Source organism: Oratosquilla oratoria, chromosome 40 (genome assembly GCF_046742065.1).
Source record: "Oratosquilla oratoria isolate Oo_2021 chromosome 40, ASM4674206v1, whole genome shotgun sequence".
In the NCBI taxonomy this organism is placed as follows: Eukaryota; Metazoa; Arthropoda; class Malacostraca; order Stomatopoda; family Squillidae; genus Oratosquilla; species Oratosquilla oratoria.
The window spans coordinates 27372488-27389212 of NC_134816.1; the positions used below are offsets into that span (position 1 = coordinate 27372488).

The 16725-nt window shown below is 41.3% G+C and overlaps 1 protein-coding gene across 2 annotated transcripts in view; it reads right to left on the reverse strand.

The window, feature by feature from the left end:
* Nucleotides 1–216: 216 nt before the first annotated feature.
* The window catches only part of LOC143020726 (uncharacterized), a 27140-nt gene continuing 10631 nt past the window's right edge, over nt 217–16725 (reverse strand). For both annotated transcript variants that reach the window (XM_076177422.1, XM_076177423.1), the window contains exons 7-23: nt 16474–16619; nt 15716–15940; nt 14631–14810; nt 13678–13845; nt 12894–13103; nt 9925–10071; nt 9017–9195; nt 7393–7649; nt 6798–6946; nt 6318–6587; nt 5899–6072; nt 5439–5672; nt 4143–4300; nt 2371–2524; nt 2060–2236; nt 1682–1919; nt 217–1352 (exon numbers count right to left, since the gene is read on the reverse strand). In XM_076177422.1, the coding sequence (XP_076033537.1) occupies nt 1704–1919; nt 2060–2236; nt 2371–2524; nt 4143–4300; nt 5439–5672; nt 5899–6072; nt 6318–6587; nt 6798–6946; nt 7393–7649; nt 9017–9195; nt 9925–10071; nt 12894–13103; nt 13678–13845; nt 14631–14810; nt 15716–15940; nt 16474–16619 (3044 nt within the window). In that variant the 3' untranslated portion in view covers nt 217–1352; nt 1682–1703. The remainder of the gene's footprint in view (nt 1353–1681; nt 1920–2059; nt 2237–2370; nt 2525–4142; nt 4301–5438; nt 5673–5898; nt 6073–6317; nt 6588–6797; nt 6947–7392; nt 7650–9016; nt 9196–9924; nt 10072–12893; nt 13104–13677; nt 13846–14630; nt 14811–15715; nt 15941–16473; nt 16620–16725) is intronic.

Below are 16725 nucleotides of genomic sequence, written 5' to 3' on the forward strand. Positions count from 1 at the left end.
TACCAAGTGTTTCCCCTCCCCCTTACAAAAGAGGTAGCCAATTCAAAATGCATGCATCCACCACCATTTCCTCCCTCTCATCTTAGCTCCTCCTGGATGACAGGTCATATATGTATCCTGCCCATTGCCCTGGGCCCCTGCCTCTATTAGTACTGAACCAAATTTCTTGATATCTTCAAATCAGAAATGAAGTGAACTAGGATATAAAACCAGAAGTAACAGGTACTGTATTCGTATTTCTTCACAGGGGCTGAAGGTCATTATTTATCACAAAATACAAGGCACACATATCATACATTTGCATATTTTACAAAAGCAGTAGAGTATAAAAAAATATGTGGATAGGTGTCCACAGGTCGAATGGCTCTTAAAAATGCTTAGACTGTAGTGAATTACATTAAAAACAAGTGGATGCATAACCTTGTTGAAACATACATTACAACCTGCATTACACTTTTTTTGTGCTTGGTTATAACTTTATTTTGAGCAAGAAGCTGTGTTTGCAAAAAATATTTCAGCTCCTAATAGTATGAACCAATTCAGAGCAAAAAACACTTTCATGACAGCAAGGATATAAATTACAAAAAGCTTAGGAGGAATATTTTGGAATGACCAAAGTCCAATTAATCACAATAACCATCTGATGTTCCACAAAGGTACATACATACATATACCAAGGCTTTTTCCCCCTTACAAGGGAGGTAGCCAAAAAGGGAAAGGCATAAAATCATTCCCACCCATTCCATCCCTGAATACACTACACACCACTCCACCCTCCCTCTCAACTGAGCACCTCCTGGATGACGGGTCATCCCTGCACCTTGTCCAATGCCCTGGGTCAGAAGCAGTGTCGCAAGACACAGCACATCCACAACAAGGCCGCTTCATTAAACGGCGACCCCCCCTCTCCGTCCCCCCATTGCATAAAAGGAGAGGACAGGGAGAAATCCCTTCGGGCTGCGTCAACTTTTGCTCACACATACTACCTCACCCCCCACCCCCGCTCATTCCACCTCATGCAATCACATCATCATCCATATACAACATTCTCCATTCACCTGTCTTCTGTCCTCTCCCGTCCTTCCTCAACAGACATTCCCCTCTTCCCCAAAGCCCCCTTCACCCCATCCATCCACCTCATCCTAGGACGTCCCCTCATGTTCACTCCCTCCACATCAGCCTTCCATACCTCTTTTACTAGTCTTTCTTCACTCATTCTTTCCATGTGTCCAAACCATCCACAAAAGTAGGTAATTATAAAAACAAGGCCATAGTCAGAGGTGGTCTTATAGGTCTCATGACATCCTGATGGTTATGGGTACACTGCCAGGTAACTCCTCACACTGCTGCTTCTGCAAAAGAAAACATTTTGGCATAATATAGACTGAGGTGTATGTGGAATTTGAGGAGAAAATAATTAACTAAATAAATAATTACATACATACCAATGGCTTTTCCCCTTTACAAGGGAAGTAGCCAAAGTCAAAGCCATAAACTCATTCCCACCTATTTCATCCCCACATACTCCACTCCCACTTGTGTAATACAGCAGTGACTTTATATTTTATAATACAAGCAGTGTGATGCATCATTCATATGGCAGCCAATGCTGCACGCAAGAATGTGACTCGTTTTGAAGTGGTTACCTGCAACCTAAGCCCGAGTCCACAGGTACACTTACATGATTCTACATTTCTCCGCTATCATAATCTTTGTGGTTTGTTTGCTGGTTTCAGCGGCGTTGAGGACATGGCAGACATGGAAGCATCTGGTCGGAAAGACAAGTTTTCTTTATCACCAGCGCGAGGTGGAAGAAGAGTTGACCGCTTTGCAGATATCCCAGAACGTTCCAGCTTTTCCTCGAGACGTTTAACAATTTTACGCTGCTTTTCCGTCTCTTGCATGTGTTTCATTACCTCCTGTAAAGGAACAATCTACATGTAATCTTGAAACACAGAACTATACAAGATTAAAAATTTATATATACATACCAAAGGCACTCACTTTTTATATGGAACACGATGACCCAAAGCACACAATACACTTATAGATTACTTGCCTCTCTAAGCTGATTATTCTCAATTTTGAGTTTCTGAACGTGATGAACCTTCTGCTTGTGGTTGGTGTGCCCTAAAAGTGCTGCATACTGCTTACTTAACTTGTTGATCTCCTCTTGAGCTGCTGAACTTTTACACAGCAGGCCAATCTTTTCCGCCTCAAAGGCATCCAGTTGTTCCTGTGGAAGGGAGAAAACAAATCATAACTCCAATCTTCTTGTTCAGAATTTCCTCTTCTTAGACGGTTATTTGTGGCACCTCACAGATTAAGGGTCATCCATGAAAAACACTGACAATATCTTTTAAAACTTACCCTAAATGGCTCTATAAGGGCCTCCAAATAAGCATTCTTTTCTTTCACATCCTCGAGAGCTTTCTCCAACCTCTCAGCATTGGCAATAGCTTGCAAAAGTTCTTCTTCATATCTTTTGCCCGCCTTCTTTGAGTTCTCTTCATGCTCCTTTAGTCTGAAAAGAATTTCATCTAAGATATCTCTGAACAATTTGACATGTTCATTTTAATTACATACATACATATACCAAAAAGCTTTTTTCCCCCCTTATTATAAGGGAGGTGGCCAAAAAACAAAGGCATAAAAACCACTCCCACCCATTCCATCCCTATTACCCATTTTAAATGATATGATAATGATATGGTTTAACATCACACACTCCCTCCTATTAGGAGGCTAGGATGGTGCCCCTCACAGAGGGCTTTGTAGCGTGGAATTTAATGAACCATGCCCTTAGTTCAACTTTGCTGGTGGCAGGATTCGAACCGCCCTCACCTTGACCTTCGCCGCAAGTAATGATGCCCTAACCCGCTCAGCCAAATGTAATATACTTGTATATGTAGCCAGCCAATGCATGGATGTACCCCACCCATATCCATTCCACCCACACTAATAGCCTATCATTTCCCTTTCATCTTAGCTCCTAGCAGATTAAGGGTCACCTCTCTCTAGCTACTGCCCAGGTCAGAAGCAATGCAGCAAGCCAGTACATTCACGGCAGGGCCACCTACTTCATTTACAGTCCATCTACATACCAAGAGCTTCTTTCCTCTTAAAAGGAAGGTAGCCAAGTCATTTACACAGTCACCCTACCAAAAGGCTCTTCACCACCCCACCATAAAGGAGATTGCATACTAAGGCATATACCAACTCTTAGCCATCTAACACCCAATTGTTTTTCTTTTTACTTTAGCTGAATGGGAAAACAAAAATCATTAATGCATAAGTGTAGAAGTGGAAATGCAAGATTATCTTAGTCTATCTATATACCAAAGGGTTTCTTCCACCTTATAATGGAGGTAGCCAAATTGAGGCATCCACCCACTCCACCATCCTTGTTTCCCTCTTATATCAACTCCTTGTGGATGATGGGTCATTCCTGTCTACTGCCCACTGCCTGGGTCTAAATCTTCAGTGGTGATGGTGATGATGGTGATGATGGTGATGGTGATGAAGGTGGTGGTGATGATGGTGGTGGTGATGGTGATGATGATGGTGGTGGTGATGATGGTGGTGATGATGGTGGTGGTGATGATGGTGGTGATGGTGGTGATGATGGTGATGATGGTGATAATGATGATGATGGTGGTGGTGATTATGGTGATGATTGTGATAATGATGATGGTGGTGATGATGGTGATGATGATGATAATGGTGGTGGTGGTGGTGATGATGGTGGTGGTGGTGATGGTGATGATGGTGGTGGTGGTGATGGTGATGATGGTGGTGGTGATGGTGGTGATAATGGTGGTGATGATAGTTATGATGGTGATGGTGGTTGTGGTGGTGGTGATGGTGTTATGGTTTAACGTCACAAACTCCCCCATATCGTAAGGCTAGGACAGTGCCCCTTTCCAGAGGGCTTTGTAGCATGGAATTTAATGAACCATGCCCTTGGTCCAACTTCGCCGGTGGCAGGGTTCGAACTGCCCTCCCCTTGACCATCGCCACAAGTAATGACACCCTCACCCACTCAGGAAGGAAATAAGAGTGGGTGCATACCTTAGCCGTCTACCACCTTTTTAAGGGGACAGAACACGTACAGGACAAATCACCAGCCATCTAGAGCTCACCTCTTAATGTTGTCCTCAAGAACATTCAATGTGGCCCTGGTTTGGACCAATTCCTTTTTGAATTCATTCTTTTCTCCCGCAGTAGTCTTCACCTTTTCCTCTGCCTCCTTGATCTTCTTCTCGGCTTCTTCCAACCCCGTCTGTTTCTCTTCCAAACTCTGAAACAGATGAATAATTGAACAAATGGAGAGAAGATGGGAAAGAGTGAGTGAGGGAGGGAAGGAGAGAAACAGAAGGAAAGAGTAGAAAAGAGACAGAATGAGAAAGAATGTTGACAGGGTGACTAGTGGCACAGATACGATTCCGATGGCTACTTGGAGGTCCTTGAAGGTTATACATATTCTATATATCTATATAATGGGACGGAGTGATGGGACTAGGCATCCTGCTCACTGTAACCCTAATGAATACATTCCTACAAGAAGTAAAGGTTATACACGTTACATACATACATGCATATACCAAATACTTTTTCCCCATTACAAGGGAGGTAGCCAAAGTCAAAGGCATAAATCCACTCCCATTTCTTCCCCACATATTCCACTCCCATGCACCACCCCTACCTCCCTCTTTTCTTGGTTCCTCCTGGATGACATGTTTAATAAACATGTCAAAAAAGAATAAATGAAATTACATACATATATCAAGGGCTTTTTTCCCTTACAAGGGAGGTAGCCTAAGTCAAAAGGCATAGTTCCACTCCCACCCACTCCACTCCACTCCCATTCACCATCCCTCCCTCCCTCTTTTCTAGGCTCCTCCTGGATGAAGGGTCATCCCTGCATCACGCTCATGGCTCTGTGTCAGAGGCAATACAGCAAGACAGCACACCCACAGCAAGGCCGCTTCATTTAATCAACAATCCCCCTACTCTGTCCCCTCATGCAGAAAAAAAAAAAGATAAATCCTTTCAGGCTACATAAAAATATCATTCACACATATCCACTCTCTAACCCCCCATCCCCCACCCACTCACTCCCATACATTGCAGCAGCATCCATACACAACCATAAAAAAAATAATAATCATAATAATAATACATACATACATATACATATACCAAGGCTTTTTCCCCCTTCCAAGGGAGGTAGCCAAAAAGGGAAAGGCATAAAAACACTCCCACCCATTTCATCCCTAAATACACTCCACACCCCTCCCACCCTCCCTCTCATCTGAGCACCTCCTGGAATAATAATAATAATAATAATAATAATGATAATAATAATAATAATAAATAAATAAAATAAATAAATCCAATATGTTCAACATGTGATAGTTCTCACTTTCAACCCTTACCTTAGACAACTTCTCAAGCTCCTGATCCTTGAGTGCAAGAGAATCGTTAAGTAAAACCAAAGACTCCTCCTTGCCAGCTAGAGTTGTATTCAGAACCTCAACCTCACCCTTCAAGCTGAACACACTCGACTCCAGCTTGCTCTTCTCCTCCTCCAGGACCTCAAGGGTGTGGTTCAAGGACCGTTTAGTCTGCTGAAGCTCATCTGCTACTCCCGTCTTCTCCAGCAGCGACGTCTGACAAGATTAAATACAACGTACAATGGAAAGCCAATGATATAACTTTAGTTAGCAACAATTAATTTCTATATAGGATTTACTTCTGCCACATCAATACAAATAAAAGAAACATTACCAATAGACTTGTGAAGCTTCTATAGATTGTCTACAATTATCTAACAAGACAACCTAAAGTATGCACATCTAACATTGTTTTTTTAAACAACAAAATTTTTAAACATACCTGCAGGTTATTCAGCTGATCATCGTAGCTTTCATAATGGCTCTTTAGGCTCTCCAGTTCATCAGTGAGTGAAGAAACACGAGTGATATACTCATTCACCTGCTTGTCATACGCCCCAACTTGTCTCTCTTTCTCCTCCTCCAGGCTATCCAATTTGTTCTCAAGTTCCATGGTCTAGAGACACATAAAAATTATGACCCATAACATATTATGGAAACTATCTTAATAATGAAGTATGATTATTCACTGTTTGTCCTAGATGCACAAACATTTTTTTCAATGGAAAAAAATTAATTTCCAGTTAAAGAACAACTTCCAAAAGATGCCTGCTATGGAATACAGCATCATTCAAACAGAACAATAAAAAAGAATTACAAAAGGTGACCCAGAGACCACAAAATACATGTTTAGCAACAAACCTTTGCTTTGTATCCAGCCAATTCATCTTCAGCTTCTTTCAGGTGATTCTCTAGGTCACCTATCTTGGAATGAAGGGCACCCTCCCTCTCCTCAAACTTCAGGCGTTCTTCTTCCCTCTCTTTGCCGAGGTCTTCCGCAGCTTTCTCCTTTGTAGCAACGTTGGCCTCCAGGTTATCCCGCAAGGTAACCAAGTGTGCCCTTTCTTCACGTAGTTTGTCAAGTCGTACCTGCATTTCATCCACAGCTGAAGACTTTTTCTGCATGTCAGTCTGAAATAAAGAATGACGTGCATTGCCAAATAATCAAAGTATCATCATATTCAATAAGAACATTTCTCACATATTTCTACCATACTGGGAGATATTGACTGCTCAGACAACAGTCTTGAGGTTTTATCAAACAAAGTACTATTCAGTCACAAATAAAAAATTTGCTACAAACCAATCCTACTATAAAGAACATCAAGATGCAAAGAATACCTTAAGTCTTGTAATTTGTGAGAGGAATCCCTTATTGGAAGTCTGCAAGGTTTGGATCTCATTCTGAGCACAAGCAGTTTCTGTTCTGGCATCACGAACTTCTTTCTTCATCCTCTCCTCTAAGGCCATGTTTTCCATTTCGCTGGTAGCTGGACAGTGAAAATGAATTCAAACATGAAACATTTTTAATGAACTTATATTCACCTTTTTTCAAAACATAACAAGGAAAGAATTATTTCACAATACACTGCTCTCTTAAGAGCAATTTGTAGTAGCCTATTTCAAACAAGTACAATACAACAACCATAACTGATTATATATATATATATATATAGAGAGAGAGAGAGAGAGAGAGAGAGAGGGGGGGGAGAGAGAGAGAGAGAGGAGAGAGAGAGGAGAGAGAGAGAGAGGAGAGAGAGGAGAGAGAGAGAGAGAGAGAGAGAGAGAGAGAGGAGAGAGAGAGGAGAGAGAGAGGAGAGAGAGAGGAGAGAGAGAGGAGAGAGAGAGGAGAGGAGAGGAGAAGAGAGGAGAGAGAGAGAGGAGAGGAGAGTCACACAACAGTCAGCATCCTCTCCTTCTGTCCCTTGACACTTACCAAGTGCACACTCAAGGGCTGTAAACTTTTCAGTCATGTCATGCAGGTTCCTCTCCAGAACATCTATTTCGGTGTCACGTCTAATGGACTCCTCCTTAATAGCTTCCAGGTCTCCTTCTGTGCCTAACCTCAGGAACTTCTCCTTGTCAAGTTCCTCTGCAGTGTGCTTCAAAGCCCTTCTTGTAGCTTCGTGTTCCAGGAGGGTTTCAGAGTACTTGATACTCATCTCGCCTATATCACTTTCATATGCTTCAACCCTGTACGAATTAAACTTATAAACTTACAAGACCAAAATACATACATACTTATACCAAGGCTTTTTCCCCCTTACAAGGGAGGTAGCCAAAAAGAAAAAGGCATAAAATCATTCCCACCCATTCCATCCCTAAATACACTCCACTCCCCTCCACCCTCCCTCTTATCTTAACACCTCCTGGATGACGGGTCATCCCTGCACCTTGTCCACTGCCCTGGGTCAGAGGCAGTGTCACAGGGCACAGCACATCCACAGCAAGGCTGCTTCATTAAATCGGCTACCCTCCCCCCTCTCCATCCCCCCTGCATACAAGGAGAAGATGGGGAGAAATCTCTTCAGGCTGCATCAAATTTTGCTCACACATAATACCTCACCCCCCCATCCCCCCCCCCACCAAAATAATAAATATAAACAAGAAACACATATCTCCCTCCCCCTTTCCTTTTTTCTTTGGTAGGGTTACTTTTTCTAGTGACAAAACCTCCATAATCATCAATCCTAGGTATTTTCTTTCCTTATTTTTGTACATACATATACCAAAGGCTTTTTCCCCCCTTACAAGGGAGGTAGCCAAAAAACAAAGGCATAAAAATCACTCCCACTCATTCCATCCCTAATACACTCCACTCCCCTCCACCCTCTTCCCTCCATCATGTCTTGGCACCTCCTTCCCACTCTACACATAAGTGATATGTTATTCTTACCTTTACCCATTTCCAACTATTTGCATACTTACATACATACATATACCAAAGGCTTTTTCCCCCTTACATGGGGGGGTAGCCAAAAAGAAAAAGGCATAGAAACCACTCTCACCCATTCCATTTCCTATATATTCCACTCCCCTCCACCCTCCTCCCTCCCTCTTATCTTGGCACCTCCTGGATGACGGGTCATCCCTGCATCCTGTCCACTGCCCTGCATACTTGACCACAGGAAAACACCTTACTATGAAATATGAAAGTTTAGCATATTTTTAACCTTCTTACCATGAAAGATCTCCTTCAGGTGAATAAAAAGAATAGATGGTAGGGTGGTGAGGCAAACACAGAATTGTTGGAGATCTATTACTGATTCCTGGTGAGGATGAAACATTAGTAATAAATCTCAAATAGTTCCCTGTGTTTCCCTCATCACCCTTCCACTCATCTGTCTTACATACATGCATTTATATACCAATGGCCATTTCCCCTTTACAAGGGAGGTAGCCAAAAAAAAACAGAGGCATAAAATCCACTCCCGCTCATTCCATCCTTACATACTCCCACTCCCACTCACACCCTCCCTTCCTCTTATCTTGGCTCCTCCTGGATAACTTACATAAAAAAATAGATGTATATTGTATTCATAAAAGTTAAAATGACTTACCTCTTCTTGTGCTCAGCTTCTCTGTCACTAACTTCAGCCATGAGCTCCACTACACGTTCCTCAAGCTCTTTGTTGGTCTCCTGCAACTGTTTATGCTTCTCTTCCAGGATACTCAAAGCCTCTTCACAATGAGTCAGTTTCTCCACCATATTATTAACTCTCTTCTCACTCTCCGCATTCTGTAAGAAGATTTTCCCCCTCAAGGATTAGTCCTCACCCACAATATGAGATAGCTTAGCATGGTAGAGTGCCTCAAACCTTCCTGCCTAAACCATGTCAAGATGACACCTTGTTTCTTTCCAAGAACAAGGTGTCATCTTCACCTATGCACTCCTTAAAACAGGTCACCCTAGTCTGTATATTCCTCTACGATTTTGTCACTCTTGTGTGGTTTCATTTGTTTGATAGCCACACCACAAATTCTTTGATCTTCCTTCACTCCATCCATCCACCTGTTCCTTGGTCTACTCCTTGCTCTTCCACACAGTGCCAATGATTCATGAATCTTTGGAGTATATCTACTTCCATTTGTTTTCTTACAAAGCCTCCCTATACACCTCTCCCGCCAACAACTTCAAATACTATACTTTATATAATTCTGCCATACACTACCTGGGATAAAAGACTACACCTCTATGGTCCTTAAAAGAATTTGCAACCTTTGCCCTTATTAAATAGGATATATGCATGCATTCCTCCATTCTTTGGGAAAATAATTCCTCTTAATACATATTCCATATATATATATATATATATATATACAAGATATATAGAGAAAAAGAAAAACAGAGTATGTATAATTTTTGCTGTGTTTGAGCAGGCACAAAACAGATTCACTGTATTTTCTAATGACAAACTCCATTGAACCAAACAGGTTTGTTTATTAACATCAATTCACTTATACTCACTTTCTCGTTCATTTTCTTAATCTGGTCCTCTTTTTCATCTAAGGCATAATCTTTGGTATCAACGGCTGATTTCAACATCAAAACCTCATTCAACATTCCTTCCGTCTCCTCTTGTAGATCAAGAGCAACCTGCCTTGCTGTTTCAAGCTGTGAAAAAAATCACCAAAATTAATATAGATGGGAAGGTTCTGATTGAGAGGATCAGGAGAGGAACAGATAGAGTAATTGGTGAGGAACAGTGTGGGTTTAGGAAAGGTTGGGGTTGTGTGGATCAAATTTTTGTGGTAAGGCAGTTATGCAAAAAAAATTTAGGAAAATGTAGGGATTTTTGGGGGCCTTTATGGACTTAGAAAAGACTTATGACAGGGTAGACAGGAAGGCACTGTGGGAGGTATTGCTGATATATGGGATAGGAGGAAAGCTGTTGAAAGCAGTCAAGTTTTTATGAGAGTAGTGTAGCTTGTGTTAGAATTAGATATGGAGAGAGTAAGTGGTTTGAGGTAGGGGTGGGACTTTGCCAGGGGCATGTCATGTCGCCATGGCTGTTTAATTTATACTTTGATAGGGTGCAAGAGGTAAATGCAAGGTAATGGGTTAGGGTTTAGAGATTGTTAAAGAAAATGGAGAAAAAATGGAAGATAAGCCAGTTGTTGTTTGCTGAAAACACTGCTTGTAGCAGGATCAGAGGGATCAAGGATGTTTGTGATGGAGTTTGAGGTGTGTGAAAGAAGAAAGTTGAAGATAAATGTGATTAAAAGTCAGGTAATGAGGTGTACAAGAGGAAAGGATGGCAGCAAACTAGGAGTATTAAGGGAAAGAGATTGGAGGAAGTGGATAGATTTAGTTACTCGGGTGCAAATGTAGCAGGAAAGAGAGAAGTGGAGGTGGAGGTCATATGTAGATTGAGAGAAGCAAGTGCCTTGGTGAATTTAATACATACATACATATACCAAGGCTTTTTCCCCCTTACAAGGGGGGTAGCCAAAAAGAAAAAGGCACAAAATCAATCCCACCCATTCCACCCCTGAATACACCCCACACCCCTCCACCCTCCCTCTTATCTTAGCACCTCCTGAATGACGGGTCATCCCTGCACCTTGTCCACTGCCCTGGGTCAGAAGCAGTGTCGCAAGACACAGCACATCCACAGCAAGGCCGCTTCATTAAATCGGCGACCCCCCCTCTCCGTCCCACCATTGCATAAAATGAGAGGACGGGGAGAAATCCCTTCGGGCTGCGTCAAATTTTGCTCACACATACTACCTCACCCCCCATCCACCCTCCCATTCCATGAGGTGTCTGAGAAGTATGATGGGGGTTACTAGGCTAGATAGAGTGAGAAATGAGGAGGTGAGGAGGAGAACAGGGGTGGAAAAGGAGCTGGGAGATAGGGTTGATGAAAGAATATTAGGATGGTTTGGACACATGGAAAGAATGAGTGAAGAAAGACTAGTAAAAGAGGTGTGGAAGGCAGATGTGGAGGGAGTGAACATGAGGGGACGTCCTAGGATGAGGTGGATGGATGGGGTGAAGGGGGCTTTGGGGAAGAGGGGAATGTCTGTTGAGGAAGGACGGGAGAGGACAGAAGACAGGGGTGAATGGAGAATGGTTGTATATGGATGATGTTGTGATAGCATGAGGTGGATTTAATAATATGAGAAATAGACATTTGGGAATGGATGCTAAGACTGTATGAAGGAGTGATTGTGCCAACAGCACTGTATGGGGCAGAAACATGGAACATAGAGGAAGAGAGAAAAAGCCTAAATGTGTTTGAGATGAAATGCCCGAGATGTATGGTATGGGTTATTAAACTGGATAGAGTGTGAAACAAGGAGGTGAGGAGGAGATAGGGTGGAAAGGAAGTTGGGAGATAGAGATAAAAGAGTATTAGGATGGTTTGGATTTGGACATGTGGAAAGAATGAGTGAAGAAAGATTAGTAAAAGAGGTGGAAGGCAGAGTAGGGAACCAAGGACGAGATGGATGGGATAAAAGGGGCAATGGGAGGGAGGGAAATGTCTGTTGAGGAAGGAAGGGAGAAGACAGAAGATAGGGGTGAGTGGAGAATGGTTGTGTATAGATGTTGTGATGCATGGAAGCGAGTGGGCGGGGGATGAGGGAGTGGGTGTAAATGATATTTTGACACAGCCCAAAGGGTTTTTCTCCCCGTCTTCTCATTTTCTGCACATGGGGATGGAGAAGGAAGGGTTGCTAATTAAATGAAGCAGCCTTGCTGTGCATGTGTTGCGTCTTGTTGCATTGCTTCTGACCCAGGGCAGTGGGTGAAATGCAGGGATGAGCTATTATCCAAGAGGAGCCAAGAAAAGAGGGAGGGAGGGATGGTGAATGAGAGTGGATTATGTGGGGATGAAATGAGTGGGAGTGGATTTATACCTTTGACTTTGGCTACCTCCCTTGTAAAGGGGAAAAAGCCCTTGGTATACATATGTACAGATACAGAAATTAAAGGGTACTGATGGACAAATGCTAATGGAAGTGAGGGCAGTACGAGGAAGATGGGGTGGATGATAGGGTGTATGCTTTAACTCGATTACCCTGCAACAAGAGACCAGGGGCAAAAGCTTATTATGTTGTTCATCTTTTGTGATCTAAGCACGTTCATGTTTTTGTAAGGATGCATTGGTGGGTACCGAGGTGAGGTTATTGTCTATTTTTTTTAATAGAATCCACTAGGCTTGCTTTCATATGGCATTTAGTGGGGTGTGTAATGTGACCATTGGTGGGTGGATGGGTGGGTTTAAGGGCTATCTATACAACAAGGGCTTCTTCCCGCTTATAAGGAAGGTACCCAAGTCAAAGGCATGCAACTACCCCCTTCCACTATCACGTTTCCCTCTAATCTTAGCTCCTCGTCTATGAGTAATTTCATAAAACTGTGGGGCAACGGACCAATTGCTTGCATAGAACTATAAGCCTACCCAACAACAATGAATCCTATTACCCTACCTCGGCTTCCCTAGATCCAATCTCCTTTTCCAAGAACTGCTGAAGAACTTCTTTCTCCTTCAGTTGCAACTCCAGGTGTTGCATCTGATTGACTAGATCTCTTCCATTACTCTTCTCATCGTCCAGAGCTCTGGAAAGGCTTTCGTTCTCCTCAAACATGAGGGCTATTCGGGCCTTCAAATCCTGTAGACCTTCCTCAAGATTATTCATCTGAAATGTGTACAAAATCTACATAAATAAATGAATAAACACATATTTTCTATACCTACTCACCAATTTCCACAGTTTTGCTAGGCATGTAAAAGAAATCTTCATCCCTCTCTACTACATTTCATGCATCCCTTTAGCTCCTCCTTGCTTTAAACCATGGAAAAAAAAATAGATAAATAAAAAATGATAATAATAATAATAAAAAATAAAAAATAAATAAAATAAAATAATTCACAAGCACTTTCCACCAGCACCTATCTCTTGCCCTCTCCCTTCCATCTTCAAAAGACATTCTCCCATTACCCAAGGCCCCTTTCAATCCATCCATCCATCAATCCCATTCTTGGTCTTCCCCTCATGTTCACTCCATCCACCTCTAGTCTTTCTTCACTCATTATTTCTAATCAATAAACATATATATTAATTTCAAGCCAAAGTAGACTGAAAGAGACAAATAAAACATCACACAATTATCCATTAGACATATCAAAATGCAATGACAATAATAACAGGTATTTCACACAACTTGGGAGAAATATATTTTTCAAGGAATATCTAAATAAGTGCCAGTTACCTCCACTTCTTTACACTGTATTTCGTCCTGCAGCATACATTCCATTACTTCTTTCTCCTTGGTACGTAGACTAAGGTCCCCGACAGCCGATTCCAACGACGAAATTTTGCCCTCACGATCATACATTGCCCCTTGTAAACTCACTATGCTTTGTTCGTACTTGGAGATCTGTGGAATCCCATGAATGTGAACATTAACTTCTCCATTAATGATTTTGATTTGGTTTAACATCACAAGTAACAACACCCTAACCTGCATGGCTAGCAAGCATCCAATAATATACACATATATATTTGTGTGATAATATAATATGGAGGGTGGTCTGGCTACCTCTCTTGTATGGAGGAAGAAGCCTTTGTGTAGATAGATATAGCAAGGAGTGATCATTATCAGATTTATATTCAACATTAATGAAAAATAGGTGAGCCTGAAGCTGTGGGATTCTAGTTAGACACAAAACAAGTCAGTTGCATTTGCAAATTCCTGTTAATACATCCTGAGGCTTCACTTGACTAATTCCCTTATTAGGAGAAAGACTCCCTTGGTATATAGGTAAACATATTAAGGCAACTGATATTTATCTTAGTATGTAAAACAAATAACCATTCAAAAACTTATTTTCTATAACAAGAAAATTGTGATTTTGTCAATACAGCAATAAAAGGTATTTTGCCTGCTCATTGGTTATATCTAGTCTTTCTAAAGATGAGAAGATGAAAAAAGGGGAGAAAAATTATGTTTGTCACTCATTTCGTAGACACTGAATATGGGCCGAAGGTTAGGCACTGAAGGCAAAGCCCACCGTGAAACAGACAGGGGCAACCAGTAGCTCGTACAGATAGAAAATTAAGGTAAATATTGAATTCAAGGAAAGCTTCATTAATTAATATGATTCCAACTTCTTATAAAATGAAAAAACTTATAACTACATAAAAATAATCATGTTGATGTACCTTGGCATTCATGGTTGCTAGGCTGTCATTGAGCAGTTCAATCTCGATGTCCTTCTGTCCGATGATATCTTTATGAAACTGTTGGTGCATGTGGTGCTCCCGCATCAAGGATTCATATTTGGCAACTAACGATTTAACGTGAACCTCAGCTTCACTTTTTTTCTCAAAACTTTCCCGTATCTAAGAAAAAACAAATAAATTACTGTACATTACATTATGGTTTGAACACAGGAATAGTATGAATGAAGAAAGATTAGTAAAAGAGGTGAGGAAGGCAGAGGTGGAGGGAGTGAACATGAGGGGGCAACCAAGGATGAGATGGATGGATGGGGTAAAAGGGTCATTGGGAAAGTGGGAAGGAAGGGAGAGGACAGAAGATTGGGGTTAGTGGAGAATGGTTGTGCATGGATGATGCTGTGATACATGGAAGGGAGTGGGTGGGAGATGGGGGGTGTTGAGGGAGTATGTGTGAATATTTTGATGCAGACCTGAAGGGTTTCTCCCCGTCTTCTCTTTTTCTGCATGAGGGAGCGTGGAGGGTGGGGGGCACAGATTAAATGAAGCAGCCTTGCTGTGGATGTGTCATGTTTTGCTGCAGTTTCTAACCCAGGGCAATGGGGGAGATGCAGGGATGACCCGTCATCCATGAGCAGCCAAGAAAAGAGGGAGGAAGGGGTGGTGAATGGGAGTGGAATATGTGGAGATGAAATGGGTGGGAGTGAATCTATGCCTTTGACTCTGGCTACCTCCCTTGTAAGGGGGAAAAAGCCCTTGGTATATGTATGTACATTACACTTCACCTATCATACAATCATTAGTCATTTTTAGTTTTACAAAATTGTTGAGAAACATAGTCACAATGTTGCTGCAGTCAACATGAAGCAGCACAGTCATATTTCAGGCAACATGAGCCCTTTTGAGCAAATTTGTCATTTTTTAGCAATTTTATCATTCTCAAATCTAAAATGTCACGGAAACTAAAATATTTAAAAGAAACACAAAAAACACCAACTTAAGATATTAAACTCCTGCTGAAAAAATGCTATTTTATGACAAAGATATATACACTGCTCTCGATAACTTACGCTGTCCTCCAGTGACAAAATTCTACTTTCATAAAGCTCCAGCTGGTCGTGACAGTTTTTAGATTCTTCCACGACCAATTCCAACTGCATTTTGGCCTCTATAATCAGCTCGTCTTTCCTCTTGAGAGAACCTTCCAGATTTTCGCGTAAATACAGAAGGTGTTCATTCTCTTCTCTCAACTGCTTCAACTCCTCATCTGTGAGGGATTTCTGTTCCGTATATTCCTGCACAAGGAAAGGAGAAAGTAATATTAATACATATACAAAGATGCAAAGTGGTACACATGTACCAACATATCATGAGGTTAACCCATTCAACTCCGATGACAAGATGTCTTGTCATTTGGTCAAATAAAACAAAAAATCATAATAAAACAACAAAATGTTTGATGATCAAACAGCACCAGAAAAATATGACGTCGTCAGTCCTCCTCGAGGAGGACTGATGACGTCATATTTTTCTGGTGCTGTTTGATCATCAAACATTTTGTTGTTTTATTATGATTTTTTGTTTTATTTGACCAAATGACAAGACATCTTGTCATCGGAGTTGAATGGGTTAAGTAAAAGAATATATACACCAAAGGCTTCCCCATTACAAGGAAGATAGCCTAAAAACAAAGGCATCAAATCCACGCACACCCATCCCAGAAAAACAATAATAATAAAAAATAATAATAAATAAATAAATAGACGTAGAGATGGCAAAGGTAGAAAGAGAAGTAATGGCCATGACTACTAGAGAAAACATTTCATACCTGCATTTCTTTAACTCGATTGTCAAGTTCCGTCTTTTCACTTGTGAGCTTTGAAATTACTGACTGAGACTCTTCAAGATGGGTTTCAATGCTCAAGATTCTGGACTGGAGAGCCTCTGAGGATTCTTTTCCTTCTTCTTCTTTTTCTGTTAAAAAATAAAAATAAATAAATAAATAAATAAAAATAAATAAATAAATAGAAAACTAAACCTTAAGAAACTGGAAAAGCATGCCAAGATATATACACCCAAC